The sequence below is a fragment of the Crocodylus siamensis genome, chromosome 9 (assembly GCF_052110815.1).
Source record: "Crocodylus siamensis isolate JL-2025a chromosome 9, ASM5211081v1, whole genome shotgun sequence".
NCBI lineage: Eukaryota > Metazoa > Chordata > Crocodylia > Crocodylidae > Crocodylus > Crocodylus siamensis.
Genome location: NC_143403.1, coordinates 54717309 through 54730086, shown reverse-complemented (window position 1 = coordinate 54730086; position 12778 = coordinate 54717309). Strand labels below are relative to the sequence as shown.

The window sequence follows — 12778 nt, the reverse complement described above, 5'->3', positions numbered from 1 at the left end:
CCCTTCTCAGAGCCCACTCCCCAAACACACAGAGCAAGCCAAATGCAGCTCTGGATCACTTACCTTCCCTGGGCAGGATCTGGTGCCTAGCTTCTCTTCCACTTTCTCCTGTTGCCCCCAGCAAGCTGCCTGCAAACTGCTTACCCTGTTCACTAGCTCCTTGGTCACAAATTAAATTAAACCATAGTGATGAGTTATCCCATAGGTGAACTGTTTACTGTATTTTCAGACTTTTGTAGGGTTTGGGTGAGAACTTAAAAAAACAAGCAAACAACCCACCACATCTAAAATGTAGTCAAGCTGATGCTCCAGTCACAACTTGACATTTTTGATATTAGAAATCCCTTCCACTATAGCAGCCTTTAATTACCCCAATATGACCAAACATGACCCAAAGCAAATGAATATGCTGTGGGATCCAGCCAATGGACACTCTGGAGCCAATTACTAAATACCACGTTCTGCTATACTGCGGCTGAATCTAGCTGTTCTACTGCCCCATGCTCACATATTACAGTACATGCAAGTGAATGGTATAAGGATGAATGGTGTGCTCCCATCTCAGGAACTGTGCCTGTGCTGCCTCAGAGATTCTATCAACTGTGAACAGACTTAAGACAACCTTTGCAGTCAGTACACAACACAGAACACAACACAGCTACTTTTGTGCTCTACCTTTATAAAAAAAACTACCAGTTTGCAAAGGGTGGGCAAGTATCAGAACTTACTTTAAAAACAGAATTTTAAGCATGTAACAATGGAGAAAAATGCCTTATGGTCTAGGTCAGCAGGACAAGAACATGGAACAAAACCCAAAGCACATTAGCTACTTTTCCTGAAAATGCATTTATTTCTAACTCATTTCTGAAGAGGGTGAAACAAAGTGAAAGCAGTTCCATATTTCAGAATGTCAAGTGCTATCCACAGTAGACAATGGAGAAAGACTGTTTTCAAAAGAAAACCACAGAAGTGAACCCAGATCTACTGAGCTACTCAAATTATTTCAACAAGGCAACTGAATGGTTCAGACAATTGGTAAGAAGCCTTCCGTCAGTAACTTGTTCACATTCAAATCATGGTTGCTTGTGACTTAAGCCACCACCTGATTAGCTACCTGGTGATATTTACAGTGTGCATTCCTCCGTAGTAGGACATGGGCTGATGTCTCAGTTGGCACACCCACTGGCACTCACAAGCACCAAGAAATGGACAGCAGGGAGAATGAATTAGCCCCCCGCACTGGTCTCTTCAGGTCATGCCTGAGGCACATTGGCAGGCAATTTTGCATTGTCCATGCTGCATTTGTTTTGGGATCAACTAGATAATCTTTAATAGAGGCAACCCAGCACCTTTGGTGAGAACAGTGTTCATGTAAAATATATATAAATAAAGCAAGGAGTCGTATAGATGTTGTAGCCCTGACTACACAAGCCACATGGACTCAAATTGGCAGAGTCAACTACAAGTAAGGAGTTGGGGCCAACTGAGCTTTTGATTAAAGTTGGTGCAGTGCCACTGGTGCTTAGGGAACTGCACCTGCTTACATCAGTTTGGCCCCCAGTGCTATTTACTATAGTTTTTACAATAACTTGAACTCGCCTAAAAACCAGTGTGAAAAGAGCTGCTGCTGAAGAACTAGTAAGGACCTACTCAAATTGCAATTTTATGATTTTCGTGGAAACTGCAAAAAATGGCAGTTTCCATGATTTTGCATGGAATTGCAGGAAAAAAATAGGGACTTTTTAAAAATAAGAAGCTGGCTCCCCAGTGGGGATGGTGGGTGGGGAAACTAACTGGCACAAAGGGGAGCAGCCAAGATGGCAGCCACCCCATCCTCCCTCCAGTGCTGAATAGCCAAGAGGGCTGCCTTTCATGCAGCCCCATCACTTTCTGCCAATCAGTGGCGAGGGTGAGGCCACATGAAAACCAGCCCACTCCGTCAATCAGTGGAAGGGGCAGAGCTGTACAAAAGGCAGCCCTATCAGCCTATCAGTGTCAAGGGGCAGGACCACTGCAGCCCCCTTAGGCCATCAGAGGTAGAGGGGGCTTGCTGTGATAAGTCCACAATAATGGCAGCCAGCGCAATTGCCCATCTGCCACCTCTATTTTGGTAGGTCCCTAAAGAATTAATCCTTAAACCAAAATCAAGTGAGTCAGTAACCTAACCCAGTTGCAGGGAAGTCCTCATCAGCAACAGAATTAGACATCTGTTACAAGAACAGATTACTGCAGGACGTGTTATATGGTCCACACAAAACCCAGCAATTAAAAAAAAATTGTCTTTATCAGAAATTCCACTGGGGAAAATTAATTCTCAGTTCTCCTAAGAGAAACAATACTACGGTGTTCTTCACGAGGAAGCTTATTGAACCCAGCCTGCTGAAAAACAGTGTGCAATGGTTGCACCCCCCCTCTGCTTGGAGTGGTTTAACAGAAAGAACACCAGTTTTCATACTTGTCCAAGCCAGCAGGGAGGGACACTCTGGAGCTTGGATCCTAGCCATCATTTGGCTTTTCTTGGCTGAATGAAAAATTCAGCTTAGGATCAGCAAGAATCCTGTGCTTTCTAGAATATGTATTTTCTATGGCCCACATCACTGTTGAGGGACACTCAAGTTGTTGCTATTCCCATATGTTCCCTCACAATTTCACTGGTAAACCTCAAGTCAATTTATACCAAGCTGACAACATGGCAGTGCCACTGGCCAGCAGTGTGGTCCCAGCTGAGCTGCCTTGACTGAAAGCTTCCAGGTGGGACTGGGAAAACAAGCCAAATATAAAAGAAGTGTGAAATCTTTAAAACTGTATGAAAAGTCTGTTTGCTATAGCACAGCACATGCATATGTTTGTATTTGGAGAAGAATTTGTTCCTTCTGGCACTTCATTGGCCCAGCACACAGGTCCACTAGCTGCAGGGTTATTCATATAGGCTTGTACAGCAATGTAGTGACGTATTTTTTCTTGTAACGGTGGGTAGCACTAAGCACCATCACACCATCCTGAGGAAGAAGGAAAAAGAAGGCAGCATGGTGAAACCCTGGGCTGTGTGCAACTGGCAGAAATGGGAAGTGTCCCCACCCCCAACTTTACCTTGATAGAAAGTGCATAGAGGTGGTTCAGCATAACATGATTGGGCTCAGGAAGTAAAGCTGGATCACACTGAAAAACACAGGAGGAGGAGTTACTACCTGTTGTCTAACAGATAACCCCTCAAACCCTTCTTCTGTCAAATTTATACGGAATATTTTCTTGTGTTAGGGTTGGACCAGAGGCAGAAAGGAGGTTATGACCAGGCTTGCTGTTTTTCAGCAAGTTCTAACTGTTGTGCAGTACAGAAATTAGGATTCATGGAGAGTCAAAATGTCACTGTTCTTCTAGTTTTGAGGAGGGAGTGGGGGAAGTTGTACCTTAAGTTTCAGGGAACTATAGCAAAACTATGCATTCTCCCTTAACACCAGCCTAACCCATTAGTTTCCATACAATAGCTTTTTGACACTATCCGGTGGAAAGAAGATTACTACAAACAGATCACTCTGGCTTTCGACAGAAATCTTGCCTACTGGGGTATACTTCCAAGTTTGGGATTGTTGCAAGCAGTCCAGTGCATTTCTTGGACACCTCATCCAAAGAAGATTTGCTTACTCACAGATATACCAGTGTCCTTATTCAGGATGACCTGCAACAGGTGTGGTGGAAGAATAGGTGGAGACTTGAAGCGTTCCTCTGGCTTACAAATGTAGGGATCCTGGTGGTAGGGTCCAGGGGGTGAACTTGACAGCTCTGTCAGGAAAAAGTTGAACATTTGACTTTGAATATTCTGTTCTTTATTATAAGTCCACCAAGTCCCAGCAGCAGTTTTCATCTAAAGAACACATGACTGGTAGAAGCCAGCAGCACACAAGCATGAGAACAGCATTGGCTGATAAAAATATGAAAGAGACTATTTCAAGATTTGGACACAGAAATCTGAAGACATGTAAACCTCCCTCATGTTAAATACCTAAAGTAATCTAACTCAGACCTGCACATGAAGCATGGACAGGCAAAGTTTCAAGGTTGCTGGCTTACTCCTAAGGTTTTTTGATTTCTTTGCCTAACATTTTTATGGCATGTTTAGGACTAGATGCCAAGACAGACTTCCTTTTACATTGTTTTTTTTTCAGTCCTGGTAAACCCTAGAATGATTACTTCTAAGGAATTCCTTCATGCACACAAGGAAGTGCAAACAACCCTACCTGCAGTGCTGAGAGGCGTGGGAATCAGAAGCTGCATGTCTGCGCAAATGACGAGAATAGAGGATGCTTGAGGAACTGCAGAAGTCTGCTGCAGCACTGGTATACAAGCAGACATTCTTCTCATCACCTCTCTTCTCATCACTAACTTGAATGATCCCACAATCTACCCCAACAAAAAGCTCTTCCAGGTAGAGGTGGCCCAGACTAGTTTTGTGTGTGTTTCTGTCTCTCCTTCAAGTCAGCAGAAAGGGCTTTCTAGAAGGAAGATGCTGATTCTGCCATCCTCCAAAGTCCTACTGAGTGGATGCAATCAAGCTACTCTCAATGTTGATACAGAGTCGACAAGTTGACCCCAAAGTTCATTTGTTTTGCCTCTTGCAGTGCAGTTTTATAGGACAGTACTTATGGAAAAGTCACTCACATCAGATGAGACTATCTTCAGTTACACAAGGACACATTAACTCCCAAAGTAATAAAGCCAGTGAAACCCTGTCCACCAAGGCTGGCAACAATGGTTTCAGTGTCAGGTAGTATTGATCCACTTCATAGACCAATGAACTGTGATCAGACAGGGACTTACTGCTGATCCAGATGGGATCTGAACCAAGGACTATTCCCACTCTTTTTAGATTATTTAACTCTATACATATGCAACAGATTTAGGTATAAGGAGAGATTCATCCACTTTGAAGCCTTAACAAGACCAGGAAACTTTTGCACAAATTCAAAGGCAGGATATAAAAAATTAAAGGCGATTCATACCAGAAACATCCGAACTCTTTTGGGAGTCCACCATCAAAGCATCAAATACTTCAAAATCAGTTTTCTTCACCTGAATGATATTGTTAACTGTACCAAGCTGGCTAGTGACTACTGGCTGGAAAGAAACAAGTAGATAAAACAGAAAATGTTCAGGTTTATGAATAGTCTATGATTTAAACCAATATCACACAATCCTCATCTTCAGCTTATTGTTTAGCCTCTTGTTAATGTTGCTGGATGTGATACCAGTAGCCTTCAGATAGACAGTTACCTAGACCAGCTGGTAAAAACATCGACTGCCTGAGCTTGTTGAAACAATCCATCACTATTGTTAGCAAAGGCCCTTTCTGGGAACAGAAACTAATTAATTTCTCCTGTTCTTGTCTATGAATCAAAATTTAAGTGCACAGAATCACAGAAAATGTTACCTCAGAGGGATCATGTGTCCACTGACCATCCACATAGAACTTATACTGGTGCTCTCCTTCAGGCAGGTCCAGGATTGCTACGAAATTATTGTGGCTGCAGTTGATAACAGGCAAACAGTTAAGCCCTTATTCTCAAAAGTCTGTCCATCAACAGTTCCACTTCACTTATCACAATATAAAGTCACTTGCACCTCTTGAAACCTTTTCATTCTTTAAGAGAGTTCCTGAGTACACAATTGCCTATTTAATACCTGTCAGGCATACAAATGCCATCACTTAGATGTACAGAAACAAACTAGAGTTAATGATTGCCTCTGTGGTGACAGATTAGTACCAGCTCTTTTGATACAACACTCAAAATGTTTCACAATAATGCTCAGTGCCAAAGAATCCTTCCCCTGGCCAAGGGGTAATGCTGGGGTTTTGCATTCTTTTTGTTATTCAGACTAACATGCATCTACTAGCTTTGTCCCAACAACCAGAACTTCCCATATAAGATCAGTTCACTCCTGCCTTTCAGTATTTTCTACCCACAAGTCTGTCTTGTTAAACGAACAAACAAATGGAAGATGAGTGTGGCAACTAAACTATGCCCTGAAAAAGCCACTTTGAACACAGGCAGTTTGATTAACTTGTCATTCCTGCTCCGAGTTCCCTGCCTGTTTTGAAGTTCACTGGAATAGTGAAGAAGGTCAGGCAGAACCCATGATAAGTGGACTGGTCACGCAACTCCCTCTCTCATTTTACCCTAAATTTGGGGGCAAAAGTGTGCAGAGTGCAGTCCCCATCAGACCTGGTGTTGCCATTTGAGTTTGAAATGAGTATCCACCAGAAAGACAGGCAGTAAGAAAGCTTATTTGATTTACAGCAGCCGTTGCCAACTGCAAGTTAGAGGGATAGATGCCTCTTTAGATTAGATACTTAGAAATAACAATGGGGAGAATGAATTCAGTGAATTCATAAAAGCTCTAGAGACTGCTCAGCTGATCTGTTGGGCAGAGTATGCCACAAAGCTCTGAATCTCTCCAATCCCTCCTTCTGAAACTGCATCATGTTTATGCTTCTAGCTCAGACCTCCAGAGGCTTTCTGGGCCTGACTCCTGCTGCATTTTATACATTCCCTGTTTCCCTCCACTCCAAAAGTAACAGGGATAGCAATGCTCTGTTAATCCCTTTTCCCTACTCCTGTCTATACATCGCCCATGCTACCTCAGCATGGAATTCCTTTCCCAAACCAATGCTATAAGACACTGGTATACAAGTTCCATGTCACTGCTTACAATGCAACTAAGTTGTGGATCTTCCCAGCATGTCCTGCCTTCTGCAAAAGATTTCTACTTCCTCCTCAAGAGGTTTCAAAGACAATGGTGAAAGCAGCAACAAAAAGAGTCCAATAATCTACTTTTAAATATTACCCCAACTTCAGACAGATAAGATGTAAAGGAACAAGTTTATTACCTCCGTGTAAGAGGGATTTTGCTCCAGTTGTTGAAAGAGCCTGATAAACAAACCTCTTTTCCACCCCCAGTCCATCGAAAGACCGTTGGTCGAGCTTGGGTAGGGGCTTTTTCATTCACTTCCAGGTCTTGTCGCCAGGCGAGGAATTCCTCTTTCTCCAGTGGAGCCTACAAGCACAACATTTTACTCAAGGACAGACACGTGTTGGCTCCTCTGTAAAAGGTAAGGAAAACCCCCAGACAACTAACGATTTGCAGAAGGCAACTTCTCCTTCTGCAGAGCAGTAAACCCCTAAGTTGAAAAATCAATTCAGAGAAGGCTACTATTAGATGAAGAACTGGAGCTGGTACCTCAGCAAACTGTATGCCCATCTGTTTGCAAAAAACACTCTTCACCCTGTTAAGAGGGAGGCCCCCATACTTCGCAGGAAATATTAAAATGAAAGGCAAAATAATTAATTTAATTCACAGCTGCAGCAGGAAATGCAAACAACATCTGCATATGTTTAAGCTCAGTGGTTAAAAAGGGAATTTACTAGAGAAGCCATTTGTTAAGACTCCACAGAATTCTGCAGAGAACCTGCACCTGGATGAAAGGACGATTACTGTGTACACAACATGTGATTATGTTGAAAGATTGTGGATTAGATGTTCTTCCTGCACCCATAAGGGGAAGAATGGGGAACTAAATAGGGAATTCTAACAGAACTTTTGAGATAGAAAACAGTAACGCTCCAGACAACCATCGTGAGTAAGGCAACTAAGCTTAAATGAGCTCAAAAAACACAGCAAAGGAAGCAGGTGTACTGACACACAAGACTTGACAAGAGCTCTGAGCCAGTAACCTTTATAGCTTCTACAATTTATATTTGTTAAATATATGGTACTTCAGCCACAGGAATCTGCTTAAAGGTCAAAGGAATAAAGAAATAAGAAAGTTTTCTTCTCTTAGTTTGGAAAGAAAGACAGGCAGCAATGTTTCAAGTTTCTAGAAATAAGTTTGTACAGAAAATAGCTCAAATATCATTAATTTCCAAGAGACAAAACTTAAAACTAGACAGACTTTCTAAGTCAGCAAGTGTCTGTATCAAGAGGTGAGTGCACTAACACAGGATACCTTCATCTCTTCTGAATGGAACAGGTCTGCATCCTCAGGACTGTCCATCAAGATTTTTGGTCTGTCACCTTTTGTACTAATGGCTCCCCCTGATGCATCTCCTCGGGATGCCTTGTGCCCGCCCTGGCGCTCTATTCCAGCTCGCTCACTGCTTGTGTTCCCCATTTTGAAGCCTTGAAAAGAAAAAGCCAGCATGACATACACATCAGTGGAATCAGAACTCTGCTCTTCTACTTGAAGACTACATGCATACCAAGATCAAATGGCCCTGACACAGACTATATCCTGACGTGTATGACAGCAACACTGGAGGATGGAATACACAGATACCACTGCTGTTTTTGTCCTCCACATGAATCTGTAGATAAGACAGAAGACCAGTTATGGGACTTGGAACCCATTCCTGCCTTGCAGGGAAATCAGAGATAGCTCTCACTGCCATGGATCCATTGTATCCAATGACAATTAAAAGTAAAATGCAGAATCAAGAGTGGGGCAGGAGCAGGGGGCAGAACCCAAAACATCCTCCTTTCCAAGGCACTGTTCAAGTCCATGAGTCAGAATTCCTCTGGCTTCTTCAGGCCTTGTAGAACCTCACTTCCTGGTTGCCCACTGGGCCATATCAACAGGAGGGATGAAGGATTCTCCTGGCTTTGCATAGCCCATGGCCTGGTAGTTAGGGGGCATTGTCTTCATAAGATTTTAGTTCAAGCCCCCTTTAGCTAAGGGGGCTAAAATCTGTACCTCCTGGTTCCTGGATAAGTGCTTTAATCATCAGGCTGTTAGACTATGACAGGGCTGTCCAATTTTAATGCAGTACGGAGCTGCACACAGTACCAATGTGCAGTCCCTGAGCCTTACGCCTTGCAGGCTGCATGGGCTGTTCCCCACCGTACCATGCCGGCTGCACCAGTAGCACATGGCTCCCCTGCCCCATGCCAACAGCATGTGACCCTTGCCTTCACCTTCCTTCTCCTCCCCTCCAGTGCAAAGGCTGCATGCAAACCTCCATGCCCTTGTGTGGCAGTAGGAGGGGTGGCTGCAGGATCCAATGGGCCTATGTGAACCACTCACAGGCTGTCCAACTGGACTAAAAGATGAAGAAGATCCTCTTCCTCCATCAGCCACTCCACCTGGATTTACTCTTACCAAAGTTTCAGGGGTTTACATGGAATTATGCACCTTCCCAAGTGGAACAAAGCATAAGTGGCCATAGCATATCCCTCCTGGGCATGCTCATAAGCATCTTGCCACATAGGTGGAAACAGGGTCTGTATATCATGTATCTGCACAAAGATCTTCTTGCACATCTAGAAGTAAGCATACAAGCAGCACTTTTGACAACACCAAGCCAAATAGGAAATTAAAACCTGTGCAAGAATGAAAGATATTTTCTAGCTTTTCTCTAACAACGTTTTATTTTTGAAACAAAAAACAGCTTGAAAATTCTACTCAGAATAACCATGGAAATGAGGGAAGGGAAACATCTCTCACACAATTTTCTGAGAATGTCACCATTTATTTCAAGAGGCAAGGAATTTTGTGATATCTTTTATTAGATCAAGAGCACAGTTGGGAGAGATTTAGACAAGCTTTCAGGCACAAAGTACCCCTCCTGTGCTTTTCTTTGTTTTTTACTCTAAGAGTAGTAAAGCCTATTAACCTCAAGCCATGGCATTTCAGTTGCCCATGTAATGCATAATTCCATGTAAACCCCTGAAACTTTGGTAAGACTAAATCCAAATGGAGTGGCTGATGGAGGAGAAAGAGGATCATTATCTTTTAGTCCAGTTGGACAGCCTGTGAGTGCTTCACATGGGCCCACTGGATCCTGCAGCCATCCCTCGCTACTGTCACACAATAGGGAAGGGCATGGAGGTCTGCATGCAGCCCTTGCACTGCATGGAGGGGAAGGGAGGAGGAGGAGGCAAGGAGCAGAGGAGCCATGTGCTACTGGTGCAGCCTGCATGGTAGGGCAAGGAACAGCCCCTGCAGCATGCAGCCTGCATGGTGTATGGCTCAGGGACTACACATTGGTACTGTGTGCAGCTCTGTACTGCATTAAAATTGGCTAGCTGTGTCATAGTCTAACAGCCTAATGATTAAATGTTTATTTATATACATATACAAGCCATCCCTTCAACGGGAGAAAAATGTCAAAAGTACCTGAATGACTTCAGTGTGCAAATTTCACTAACTTCTAATGAGTCCTAGGCTCTTCTGTGCCAGAATCTTTTTTTTAAAAAACAATGGGACAGATTCCTAAATCATATAAGCACTTTGCATTTGATGCTGGTTCCTGCCAGTGAGGGAGAGGGGAAACTCCATCCAACTCCAGGACTGTATTTGTGATCCAGACTTTCCAAAATGATCTGAGCTCAACTAGGAGCTTTAATTTCCCAATTAAACTGACAGGGCACCATCAACCAGCAAGCCACGTATGGGGTCTCCATTTTTCTAACCTCCTGTTTTTTTTTCTGTCAGGGAACTGATTGGTCAGAATTGATAGCTTTGTAAGCTGCCACCTGCCCCCTCCTTTCCCTACCCCTCACTAATTTTACTTGTACCGTTCCTCAATTTCTTCATTTCAGGAAAAGGTTAATAGTTAATAAGGTACATGAGAGGTATTCTCTGCCTTAAAGGAGAAAGATTCATGTGTTGCATCTTTGAGAAACTGAAGCCAGAAGCTGTGAAAAAATATCCTTAATACACATACAGGCTGTGCTGTGCATGTGCAACAGCTAAATAACCATTAAACTCCAAGTCTTTGTTATAACCATTCTGAAAGCTCCGAGTAGCACATAAAACCCAAGGAAGAATTAAGCAGCTTGCAAGCTTCACTGTGTTTTTCACATGCAAACGAATGGAAGTGTGCACATGAAAGAGGGGAAAGCCCTTCAGGGGAAGAGACCAGCTTGAGACCCTGCTTCAGCGGCAAGGGGCAGGCGGCTTGCGATGGAGTTATCAGGATGGGTAATGTGGCAAAAGCAGTCCAGTGGCGAGGAGCAGCTGCAAGACACCTCGCACCAGGAGATGCCAGTTGCGGGAGGTCTCATCGTGAGAGGTGGGGAACCTGCCCAGAACAGACCCCCCCCACAACAGGGAGGGGCTGCAGGTGAGTGAGGGGAAGCCAGGAGTGTGAAGAGACCTGCTGGGGTCAGTGGCTTCTCACGCTCGATGCAGCTCAGACAGATGCAAGCAGGAGGAGGAAAAAGCCCGAAGGGATTTCCAGATGAGGCCTTGCCCAAGGCCCAGCCCAGCCCCCAGCAAGGAGGGAGGTGCCAGATTCCCGCTCAGGAGCTGCCCCGGGGCCTCGTGCTTTGGCTCCACCTGCCCAGGGCCTGCAGGCGAGCTGTGGCCTGGCAGGGGTGGGGCTGGGACGCCGTGTTGCCAAGTCTACACTCATTACGGCACGTGCCCTCTAATTTCCACCCTTGTGCGATACACAACAGATCACACTAAGAGGGCTCAAGAGCAGGGCAGTCTGGGGGGCAGTTCATTGATGCAGCAGCAGGTGCAGCGCCGAGTCTCTCTCGGGGGATCTGAGCCGGCTCCCGGGCTCGGCGCCGGCTGGCCCCCACAAACACGAGCGCGTCACCCGCAGCGAGCGACCCCCGCGCAGGAGGAGGACACTTATTCGCAGGCTGCTTTTTTCTCACGCTCGGCAGCTTTTCAGAAACCCGCTCACTGCAGCCTCCGCAGCCACCATCGCATATTTCAGACCCGGCAACGCCGCAGGAGGCGCCGGTTCCCGCTCCCGCTCCGCCGAGAGCCACCGCCTCCAGCCCGCCCCGCCCCGCCGCGCTCTCACCGGCCACCGGAACGCCAGTCGCGCCGGGAGGTCGCGCAGAGTCGCCGCCCCGCGCTGAGCCGCTACCGGTTCCGGCTCCGCGGTGCGCCCAGTCCGGTCCGCCGTGTACTTCCGGCCGGAACTCGGCTCCTCGGCCTACTTCCGGTATGCGCCTGGTGGTACTTCCGGTTGCGGGGCTCAGGGCCTGTCTCGGCCTCCGTCTCCCGACCGGGATTCTACGAGCTCTTCTTCGCTCCCGTCCGAACGGGGGATGGGCTGGCTCCAGTCGCTGGCTCCTCACCAGCACGGAGCGCGCCGATGCCCAGTGACCCGTGCTCCAAGAGCCGCTGACGGGCCGGGGCCAGGCCTGGCCCCCAGCGGCTCGCACACCAGCCCCTGGCCCCTCCCATGGGCAAGACCCCGCTCGCTGGGGCCGCTGCACCTGCCCCTTCCCCCCCCCGCGGGGTTTTGCTTTGAGTGAAGGGAACGGGAGAAATAGTTGGGAGTCAAACAGGTGACAGGGTTGGCGAGCCTGGAAGAGTTATGCAGGCTGCAGTCCCCTCGCCTGAGACCGAGGCTGAGGGGTTTAGGCCCCAACAAGCAAGGAGCTGATGCTTTTGTGGCCCAGCCTAGAGAGAAGGTTGTGAGGGGGTGGCACATATGTGGGTCCCGAGAGCAGAGCACAAGGATGGCTCCCTTCAGCAGTGAAGGTGGGAAACCTGAGTCAAGGGAGACAGCAGGAGCCACAGAGCAGATTTCAAACGTTACCAGGTGTTGCAGAGAGAGCTCAGAAGTGGGATGACTGCAGGAGTGAGAGCGGTGCCAGAAAGCGGGTGACGAGCAAACAAACCAGCCCTGCATACATATTCTGGGAAGCTGGTTTGTCCTGTTGGCTTTCCAGCGGTCCAGCTGTGGTGGCTGTACAGGTAGCTGAGACGTGCTGAGCCAGCTGTGAAACATGATCATATGAGTGCAAACACAGGGTATAC

The 12778-nt window shown here is 46.3% G+C and overlaps 1 protein-coding gene across 1 annotated transcript; it reads right to left on the bottom strand.

Moving 5' to 3' along the window:
• Positions 1 to 827: 827 nt before the first annotated feature.
• On the bottom strand, positions 828 to 11953 carry PRKAB1 (protein kinase AMP-activated non-catalytic subunit beta 1). Its single transcript, XM_090063151.1, has 8 exons — positions 11811 to 11953; positions 8000 to 8172; positions 6884 to 7050; positions 5426 to 5519; positions 4998 to 5112; positions 3647 to 3780; positions 3091 to 3159; positions 828 to 2999 (listed from the first exon to the last, which is right to left on the bottom strand). The coding sequence occupies exons 2-8, from the start codon at positions 8162 to 8164 to the stop codon at positions 2922 to 2924; spliced, it is 822 nt and encodes a 273-aa protein (XP_089919277.1). The 5' UTR covers positions 8165 to 8172; positions 11811 to 11953; the 3' UTR covers positions 828 to 2921.
• Positions 11954 to 12778: the final 825 nt, after the last annotated feature.

Excerpts from the sequence above, each read along its gene's own strand:
- PRKAB1 (XM_090063151.1), bottom strand. The coding sequence starts at position 8,164 with ATGGGGAACACAAGCAGTGAGCGAGCTGGAATAGAGCGCCAGGGCGGG. Across the intron at positions 5,520-6,883 it reads AAAATCCCTCTTACACGGAG|CCACAATAATTTCGTAGCAA; the intron begins GTAATAAACTTG and ends TATCAACTGCAG. Across the intron at positions 3,160-3,646 it reads ATAAGGACACTGGTATATCT|TGTGATCCAGCTTTACTTCC; the intron begins GTGAGTAAGCAA and ends TGTGTTTTTCAG.